Here is a 10125-nt window from a genome sequence, read left to right on the forward strand (position 1 = left end):
CAGTGCTCAGCTTTCTTTATAGTCCTGCTCTCATATCCATACATGACTACTGGAAAAACCATAGCTTTGACCAGATGGACCTTTGTTGGCAAAGTAATGTCTCTGCTTTTCAACATGCTGTCTAGGTTGGTCATAACTTTCCTTCCAAGGAGCAAGCGTCTTTTAATTTCATGGCTGCAGTCACCATCTGCAGTTATGCTTATACCTGGTGCTTAATTTTTAAGGATGCTAGAATAAATCTATCATTATTCAAATTTGTTTATAAATAATGTGACCCCTTGCGAAAAAAGGGGGAACAAGGAACACTAAAAATGCAAATGCACTGTAACTCCCATTTCCTAGAAATGAACAGTCTTTGAGAAATGCAACACTCTAAAGCAAAATCCTTCCCCTCCAAGATTGTGCACTAACTCAGAAAGCTAAGCCCGTACTCTCACATAAAAACTGGTCCCCGCAGTGGCTGCTTTTTACATGAATAGTTTGTTACATATATAGTTCCTTTCCTGTTGAGATGCATTCTATGGTATTGTCTGATTGAACATGGTTATCTCATTTCCAAATTCTAATAATTCCTATGACTAACACTGACAAACTAGGACTTCAAATTATCTGGTCTAAAGTCTTCTCGCAGAGCCACTCCATGCATTCTATAACCTTTTATAGAGATTCCAAGGGAAAATTAAGCCTTAACGCACTAAGGCAATCACTATATATAATTAACTTCTCTCCTCTGCATTTAGAATGGTATTACTAATTTTAGGAGAAATGGAAAAACAGTCACTCATTTTTTTAAAGGGTATAATTCTCTCTCTAATCCCTGGTTGAAAAGGCTGGCATCCATTAGATAACAGGAGGAGAAATCAGAGAGCAATTTAATTCCAACCAAAGCTTTAATTCCAACCAAAAAATTAAAACTAGTGAGATACTGGTATACTCAAGAAGACACTCTGGGAGACTTACATTATCTAGAGATTGGAAAGTGGAAAGTAAAAGCCACTCAGTTGCATCTGACTCTTTGCGAACCCATGGACTATATAGTCCATGGACTTCTCCAGGCCAGACTACTGGAGTGGGTAGTTTATCCCTTCTCCAGGGGATCTTCCCAACCCAGACTTGAACCCAGGTCTCCCACATTGCAGGTGGATTCTTTACCAGCTGAGCCACAAGGGAAGCCCATTGAGAGATTATTATTATTATGTATTAGGCACTGACCTGGAGAAGGAAATGGCAACCCACTCCAGTATTCTTGCCTGGAGAATCCCAGGGACCGAGGAGTCTGGTGGGCTGCCGTCTATGGGGTCGCACAGAGTCAGACACGAATAAAGCGACTTAGCAGCAGCAGCAGGCACTGACCTAGAAAATTTCTCATTATTATCTCAGTTTAATTCCAACAAGTCACTGAGATCCACTTGAATTAGAGAGGTGATTTATCTGAGTAAGATCAGGAATACATGAAGGGGAGTAGAACCCCTTTATGTGGGAAGCAGTAGTTGAGAGCTCAGATCTGCAGTCAAATGAGCTAGCTTCAAATCCTCGGTTGGCCAATTTCCATCCATCTGTAATGTGGTTAAGTTACCTAACCCTTTCTAAGTCTTTTCTAAGTCAGCTTCCTTACCTGTAAATCATTGTACTTCACACAGTTATTGTGCTTACCTGCTCACAAGCAAGCACTAAATAAATGGAAGCTACTGCTATTGGTATTTCCTGATCTGAAGGGACAGCGCTAACATTCACGGTCTTAACACTACAGGCCTTTTCACTGGTTGGCAATCTCCACCACCCCCACCCCCAACCACTCTTCTCTAAAACCAAATGCTTTAAACGTGGGGAAAATTTCTACCTAACAGTACCCACATTTGAAAGTCACTTCACTTGATGAAAGTTATATTTCATGAGATAAGGTCTGCCTTGTGCATGATATGCAGTCAAATAATTTACAGAATTAACTAACAAATAAAGGACCTGCAATATTACATCTAACCCTCCTGGAGAGCTATCATTGGGTTCAGTTTTGCTGAAATCTATAAAGTGAATGACTACAGTCAGGTAAAATAAGGCATCTAATAATTTAGTTTATTAAATCATTACTATGTGCTCAGTCACTTCAGTCGTGTCCAACTCTTTGTGACCCCATGGACTATCTAGCCCGCCAGGCTCCTGGAGTGGGCTGCCGTACTCTCCTCCAGGGGATCTTCCTGACCCAGGAACTGATCCTGCCTAGCCCGCATTGCTGGCGGAGTCTTTAAGCAAAATGAAGAGAGATGTAAGTGAGAGACAACGTGAAGACGTTGAGAGAACAATGATCTTCCCGTTACTAAAATATGTTACAGAAAAATGTAAACAAGGGGCTGTAAAAATAAGTAGGTATTATTTTTTAAATTAAAAGCAGAAGTCATCCAGTCCATCTCTTTCGTTTTCTAGCTCAAGATAATAAAATCCAAAGAACTCAAGTAACTTACTTCAGATTTCAGTGCTGGATCACCAACAGAAACTGCTGAGGGGCTCTGAGTCAAAGGCGTGTTTCTCAAGTATGGCGCAACTGGAATCCGCGTAAAGACAAACACCACACCAGCAGCAAAACCTGGAGGCCGAGACCTCACTACACAGCAAAGAAATCAGAAATCCTAGACGGAAGGCAGGGTCTGGCACCTGGGGCTTGGGTGAGTGGGGATGGGAAGCAGTGAGCTTCTCAGGTGACTCTAGTGGGCAGCAAGGCTTACAGAAGCACAGTGATGTGCACTGGGCCAACACTGCTCCCCAGCGGCCATTCTGAAGACAGTTTGGTTCTCATCACTAGAGAAGGGTGCTCCTGCTACCCAGTTGGTACAGTGGGGTACGCTGCTATGATGCACAAGACAGGACCATTCAGAAAAGAACTATCTGGACCAAAATGTCAAAAGTGCTGAGGTCTAGAAACTCTGCCCTCAAGTCTTACGGTTATCTGCATGCAAGTGTTAACTGAGTCTTTTTTAAAATTATACTGGTACTATGATATGGAAATCAGTCATCTGATGGTAAACTATTTTAAAACCTTGTATACTTATTAAAGGCTTCTTAAAGTCCAGCATTTTCAACCCATAGCACTTTAGACTAAGGTTTATAGGATTAACAGCACTATAGTGAAAAGACTGTTTATCAAATTTAGCATCCAGCAGTGGCTGGCAGAATAGAACCAAGAAGCCTTTGGAGCAAACATCCAGCCTTCCTCTAAGATAAGATAATAAGAAAATATTCTTTTGGGGACCATACTAAAGTTCTCAAGTAGTCCTAAAACTCTGAGAGCGAGATAATTAAATAATTCCTAGGGAATAAAAAGGAATTCTGGGCTGGGGGCCTCTGGGAGAAATAATGTGAGGTCTTATGGTGCCTGGGGTAGAGACCATCAGGCAACCTGTCTTGGTGCAGGCATCTAGAGGGGTGACTGTGCCAGTACATGTTCCTAAGATGAGGCCAGCAAAGTGCTTTTTACTTTATTACTTCTTCAGAGTGCATCTGTCTGTTTTCTTCCTTTCTTCTTTCCCCCAGAATTGAACTCTGAGACTGTAGCCTGAAAAACCAAAGTAAGCCATGTCTTCCTGCCCGTTCTCCTACTCTGAACATTACATATAAAAAGTTTAATCTTACATGGATGAAGAAGTAACATCTCCACCCCACTCCCCCTGAGCCTGATCAAGTTCCTTCACCAGCAGATCAATTTGCAGGTAAGAGACATGAACTAAATGATGCTTCCAAAAGGCCTCACATTTTTTAGACTTAAGAACAACTGTTTTCAGGCTTAGAAAACAGCACAAAAGAAGTAAGAATTAAATAAAACCAAAAGAAAAAAGGAAAAACATTCTGTGCAGTGGGGGGAAAAAAATTCTAGCCATACTATAATTTGACTCTTGAATACAAGCTTGAACTGCACGGGTCCACTTATATGCTGATTTTTTTCCCAGTAAATACGTACTACAGTGTAGTACACACAATCTGAAGTTGTGGAACCTCTGGTAAGGAGAGCCTGACCTCTGATATTCCACTGCACACCCTGGGCCCCAAGCCCAAAGTTGCTCAAGGATCAGCTGTGATATGATTTTCTTATGCTACTATCTGAGTATTGTACCATCAGGTCAGAGCAAGTGAACGATCATTTGGGGTATACCAGGAACACTCACTTATGGGAGTTATGGATCAGGGCTTCCCTAATAACTCAGTTGGTAAAGAATCCGCCTGCAATGCAGGAGACCCTGGTTCTATTCCTGGGTCAGGAAGATCTGCTGGACAAGGGATCGACTACCCACTCCAGTATTCTTGGGCTTTCCTTGTGGCTCAGCTGGTAAAGAATCCACCTGCAATGCTGGAAGATCTGGATTGGATCCCTGGGTTGGGAAAGATCTCCTGGAGGAGGGAAAGGCTACCTACTCCATTATTCTGGCCTGGAGAATCTCATGGACTATATAGTCCACAGGTTCGCAAAGAGTTGGACACGACCGAGCGACTTTCACTTTCTTTTCACGGGAGTTGACTAGATTCTCAAATTTTGGGTCACTTGCTCTGCTACTTTATAGTACAAATTTCTTTACTGACATCTACCAGCATCTTCAACAATAGACTGCATTCCTGGCTAGATCTAAGGTGGGGCTATGGCCAAACCAGGGCTTTCCTGGTGGCTCAGTGGTAAAGAACCTGCCTGCCAATGCAGGAGACTCAGGTTCGATCCCTGAGTCGGGGAAGATCCCTCGGAGAAGGAAATGGCAACCCCTTCCAGTGCTCTTGCTGGGAAACCCCATGGACAGAGGCACCTGGCAGGCAGGAGTCCATGGGGTCACAAAAGAGTCAGACACAAATTAGTGAGGACAACAACATGGCCAAAATCATGCTGCCGAAGAGCTCTTAATTATAAATGAACAGTTACATTAAGAAACAGAAGCACCACTGCTGATAAAATTAACAGTGGAAATGGAGAGTCTGGTAGTATACATTAGAAAGAATCATGAAGTTAAAATACATAGTACATAGAAGCACCAATAAATAATTATGAATGAATGGTAGAAAGATTTGTGATTTCCAGAATTTTAAGCTGATTCTTCATTCATAATATCTTGAAACAGTAATTTTCAAGATATTGAAAATATCTTGAAATATTTTCAAGGTATTAAAATATTTCAGCCTATATTTTACGCTGAAATATAGGCCTATAAATTGACTATTTATAGTCAATATTGGTCAATTTATAACTACAAATTATAATAGTTAGCTATTATAACTATAATAGCTCAGCCTATAAATATAATAGCTATAAATATATAGCCTATAGATATATAGCCTATAACTATAATAGCTCAGCCTATAAATATTTTCAAGAACAGTCACACATTTTTGGAATTAACATGCAAAATAAAATTTCTCCTGCAAACTAATTTTTAATAAGAAATGTTTACTGAATATCCACTACAGACTAGAAGTGAAATTCATGTCTGACTCTGCGACTCCATGGACTATATATACAGTCCATGAAATTCTCCAGGCCAGAATACTGGAATGGGTAGCTATTCCCTTCTCCAGGGGGATATTCCTAACCCAGGGATTGAACCCAGGTCTCCCGCATTGCAGTCAGATTCTTTGCCACTACAGACTAGATGTCATGACAAAAATAAATAAGACAAACATCCTAAACTTAAGCAGGTTAAATTTGTGGGGAAAATTACAAAGTACCTATATCCTTCTGCCTCTTGTTCTCTAGTTGGCAGTTTCAACCCTAGAATTCTGGGATTCCTCCTTCCTTCTTCATCCTCTCCTTTCTATTCCTATTTCTGCTATCCCAGGACCTGGCTCCTGGATGACTGCAACAGCTTCAGTCACTATTGATGACTCTGGTTCTGGTCTTGTCCCACTTAACATAATAACCTATCTAAAGTCTAGCGATCACTCTGAAATGCTTATCTAACCAGAAGACCCACTGCTTGGCAACTTCCCATTACTCACATGATATTTAGTTCCCAGTTTCTTGACATGGCAAAGTCCATACCTACCCCTCCATACTCGATTCTGACCATACCTGCCTAACATTTTGAACCACTATTAAGAGAACTGACTGATGACACTCTGGTCAACACTCGCCTATCTATCTTTATTGTCTTTATTGTCCTTTTGCCTATTATCCACCCACCTACATGAAAACTCAACACATTTAATATTTAGCCCCAGGGTTACCTTTTTCCAAGAAGCCTCAGACTAGACTCTTCTCTGAGTCTCTCTTTGGGTGGAATTACACAGGTGCTTCCAGAATGCCCTGTGACGATCACAACCTTTGTGTGAACAAACTCACAGAGGGGCAGCAGGGGTCGGCAGCCTCAGCCTCACCTGGGAGCCTGTTGCAACCGCAGCATCTTAGACCCCGCCCAGACCTACACCCTGAGAATCTGCATTTTGACAAGACCCCCAGGTGAGTCACATGCACGTTAGAGCTGGGGCGCACTGCTGTAACCACCTGTTTGTACTTTTCTTTCTTCTATTAGGCAAACTGTCTCAAATTTTAGTGGGCATGAGAGCCACCTGGGATGCTTACTATGCTGCTAGACTCCCAAGCCCATAAGAAAGTCCGACGAAGCAGATCTGGGGAGGGGCCTCAGGTATATGTCTTTTTATAAGCACCCCATTATCACTGATTGAGAGACACACTGTCAGACTGTGATGTACTTCAGATAAGGGAGGGAACCAAAGGACAAAGAAGTTTGTAGGTGGCTAAGTGGTGACATCACAGGATACACAGGGGATATGGAGGACACCAGGATAGAAAGACTTTGTAAATGTCTTAGAAACAAAACGAATTGTCTAAACCCTTCTAGAAGAGCTGGATCTGTAAAAATAACAGACTATGGTCAATATTTTGCTTCTCAATTTAAAAAGACCTATTTTAATGCCCACTGCCCAAATACAAATGACAACAATATCACATAACCAAAAAGCTCTCTAAACCATTCATGAAAAGAAACCTGCTCACTGATAAAGCTCACAATCCAAGGCCTATATTCACCTGAGTTAACTAGTAACTACCACTTTTCAGAAGATAAAAGAAAAACCTGAGTGAACCTTTTAATTTTCATAAAGCCACTATTAGAAAAATAAAATAAAAATAAAAGTATTCTATTGGTCAGGCTAAAAGAGAGAGAGAAATGATTTTATTAAAATGATGTGTCAGAAAATGAGAGTCTAAATGTCTAGTTCAATAGTAGCCTTCCCAGGAGTCAGCTGCTTCCTATCTATCAGTAAAAAGAAGTGTACACAGGAATACCTGAATCGTAGGTTCCAGGGGTCCCCAACCTCTAGGATCTAACGCCTGATGATGTGAGTTGAAGCTGATATCATAATGGGAATAAACTGCACAATAAATGTAATGTGCTCGAATCCTGCACCGCCCTCCCCACTTCTCTCCGTCCACGGAAAATCGTCTTCCACGAACCTGGTCCCTGGTGCCAAATAGCTCGGGTACTGCTGCTTTACACCATATCCTCATACCCAGCCATATGGCAGCCCCTCAATAAATGCTTGTGAAATTTAACTACAATACCAGCTAACAGTTATGACTTAGTTAACACGCTGTTTTATCTTAAGTAAAAATTTTGTGACTGGGTACCTTTGCTTAAAAAGTTGAAGCTTCTTTCACAAGCATCTTAAAGTCAATTATGAATCACATACACCACAAAAGGATTTAATGCTGAACTAAGGAGAGTAAAAAGTTTGAATCAAGAAATACTGAAAAACTGCTAAAAAATCACTACAAAAACCAGTATGTGCAGGGTATCTTAAATGTGGTTATTAACTGAGCCATTAAAAAAATCCAAAGTGATTAGGTAACAAACATGAAGCATAAAAAGAATATAATTAATATTTCTTTACTAGCACAGTATATTACATATCTGTTATCTAATACACAATGCCTGGTGTAAATTCTAAGATTATATGGTTATTAAATCAATTGAAGTTAATTGTTTAATAAGATAATTTTTGCTGCTTTACTTATGCTACGAGCAAGATTAGAGTTTACTGCCAATATACATTAGTCTATATGGTTTTGTCCTTGCTGAATTTTAGAGAGATCAAACACAGTGGCATTTTGAAAAAGCAACACAGACCTGTGGTAGCTACAAGCAAAGTTCAACTGTTCAACAGTCAAAACAGGATGACATTTTTAATTCAAATGCCTTAAATTCACATAAAATTAATCATCATAAACTGTGATTTACCAGTATATTTCTAAACATCCCAATCAATTGACTGAGTTTTGGAAATGCTAATTTAATTTAGGTCAAAACATAGGCTCTACTAGTCAGTCAAGGCACACGGATGGAGAAAGGAATATAAATGATGCTTCACTCCTTCTTTAGCAAAAATCTGCTCATCTTTCAGGGCTAAGCTCAGAATGACTACTGAACAAAATTATGTACTTATTGCCTGCCTTTAGGCCAGATTAGTCAAGGATCTAGTGCAATGCTGTCTAGTAGGACTTTTTGAGATGACGGAAATGTTGAAACACAAAAACCACATGCCAATGTGGTGACTGAGCACTTGAAGTGTGGTAGCTACTGCAAACAGAGGAAGTGATTTTTAAGTTTTATTTAACTTTAATTCAAATTTAAATATCCAAATGTGGCTACCAAATTGGATGAAGCAGTCCAGGTGTTATAGAAGTAAACAAGAAAGACAAAAACTGTGCCTTCCTGAAGTCTACAATCCTGTGTGAAAGATATTAAACAAATCAATCAATCAATATATAATTTCAGGTGGTGACTGGAAGTAGTCGCTTTTGGAAAGGGTGATTAGGGAAAGTCTAAGGAAATCTGGTTTAGGAACCTATTGAAAGCCCTATTGAAACTGCCTGCGTGTCTTGTTCAGCTGTCCTCCAGCACCTATACAATATTTCTTGACCGTGTATGCAGAAGTAATCTATAAAACTTCCCAAACTGACCCAGTCATGAAAGGGTCAAACCGTTTAACCCCAGGCTCAGTTAAGAAAACACGGAAAGACATCAGAGCAAAACCAATCTGCCTTCTCTTCCAAGCCAGTGCAAGGCATCTTTGGAATCTCACTTTGAAATACAGCAATGCAGAGCAAAGATCGCCTCCTCCTCTCGTTCTTCTCATCCCGACTTCTACTCTGAATGGCTAATTCAGTTTCTTAGCCTCTGCCAGATCCCAGTCCTCAGACAACCCTAACTCACAATACTACTGCAAATCAAACTTTAACAGGCTGCTCCAACCAACACTGCACCTTTTACGCCAATCCTTAGACTTATAATCCTGGAAAGTTCTTATCTACGGAAACCTTAGAGGCTCTCTGCCGCTCCTATACATTAAATGCCTTACAGACATTCAATGAAGAGTTAATGACCTTACGGAGGCAAGGGAAGCACTGGAGATTATTAGTTAAAATACGATAACAAATACTCTTTTTATACTCCGAAGTGAGGCCAAGTGACTCACAGGCTCGGGGAAGCAGCTCAGAGTTGATACGAAAAAATGTTTGGGAAGTGAAAAAGGGCGGAACCTGAAGATTCCAAAAGCCCGCGACTTCCAGCTCGTTCCAGCCCTCTCGCCTTAGCTCGCGGGAGCAATGGGGACCGCACCACGGCCCGGGAGGCGAGGCAGTACCCAGTGGGCGGCGGCGCAGCCCCCTGCGGGCGCCCACTAAGCCGCCAAGCTCCGCAGCGTCTTTCGGGGGGCCGAGCCCCGTGTCGGCCCCGCTGACTGTGAGCTACCAATTACCTGCTGGTCTCGAGCGAAGAGTAGCGCTCAGGCAAAACCTGGAGGCAGCGCTGGAAGAACCGCACGTGCCGGTCTCGCAGGAAATCCAACCGCTCTCCCTCTCCGCTCCCCGTCGGCCGCTCATCCTCCGTGGCCGCCATACTGCTACGGAAACGACGTCTGCGGCGACCCGGAAGCAGTTGGCGCGCGGCTCTAAGGGAACCGAGGGGCGACACCTGGGTGGCGTGCGTGGGGAGGGGGCGTGCGTGGGGAGGGGGCGTGCGTGGGGAGGGGGCGTGCGTGGGGAGGGGGCGTGCGTGGGGAGGGGGCGTGCGTGGGGAGGGGGCGTGCGTCCGCCCCCACCCCAGCTGGCGATTGAAACCACACGCTGTCAACCGAAGG

The 10125-nt window shown here is 42.3% G+C and overlaps 1 protein-coding gene across 3 annotated transcripts in view; it reads right to left on the minus strand.

The window, feature by feature from the left end:
- The window catches only part of PGGT1B (protein geranylgeranyltransferase type I subunit beta), a 54390-nt gene extending 44479 nt beyond the window's left edge, over positions 1 to 9911 (minus strand). The window contains exons 1-2 of one of the 3 annotated variants that reach the window (XM_070796823.1): positions 9745 to 9909; positions 1213 to 1353 (exon numbers count right to left, since the gene is read on the minus strand). In XM_070796823.1, the coding sequence (XP_070652924.1) occupies positions 1213 to 1353; positions 9745 to 9884 (281 nt within the window). In that variant the 5' untranslated portion in view covers positions 9885 to 9909. Of the gene's footprint in view, positions 1 to 1212; positions 1354 to 9744 lie in introns of all 3 variants that reach the window. The other 2 variants (XM_070796826.1, XM_070796824.1) reach the window with 2 other exon arrangements.
- Between the last annotated feature and the right edge of the window lie 214 nt (positions 9912 to 10125).

Source organism: Bos indicus, chromosome 10 (genome assembly GCF_029378745.1).
Source record: "Bos indicus isolate NIAB-ARS_2022 breed Sahiwal x Tharparkar chromosome 10, NIAB-ARS_B.indTharparkar_mat_pri_1.0, whole genome shotgun sequence".
NCBI classification, from domain to species: domain Eukaryota; kingdom Metazoa; phylum Chordata; class Mammalia; order Artiodactyla; family Bovidae; genus Bos; species Bos indicus.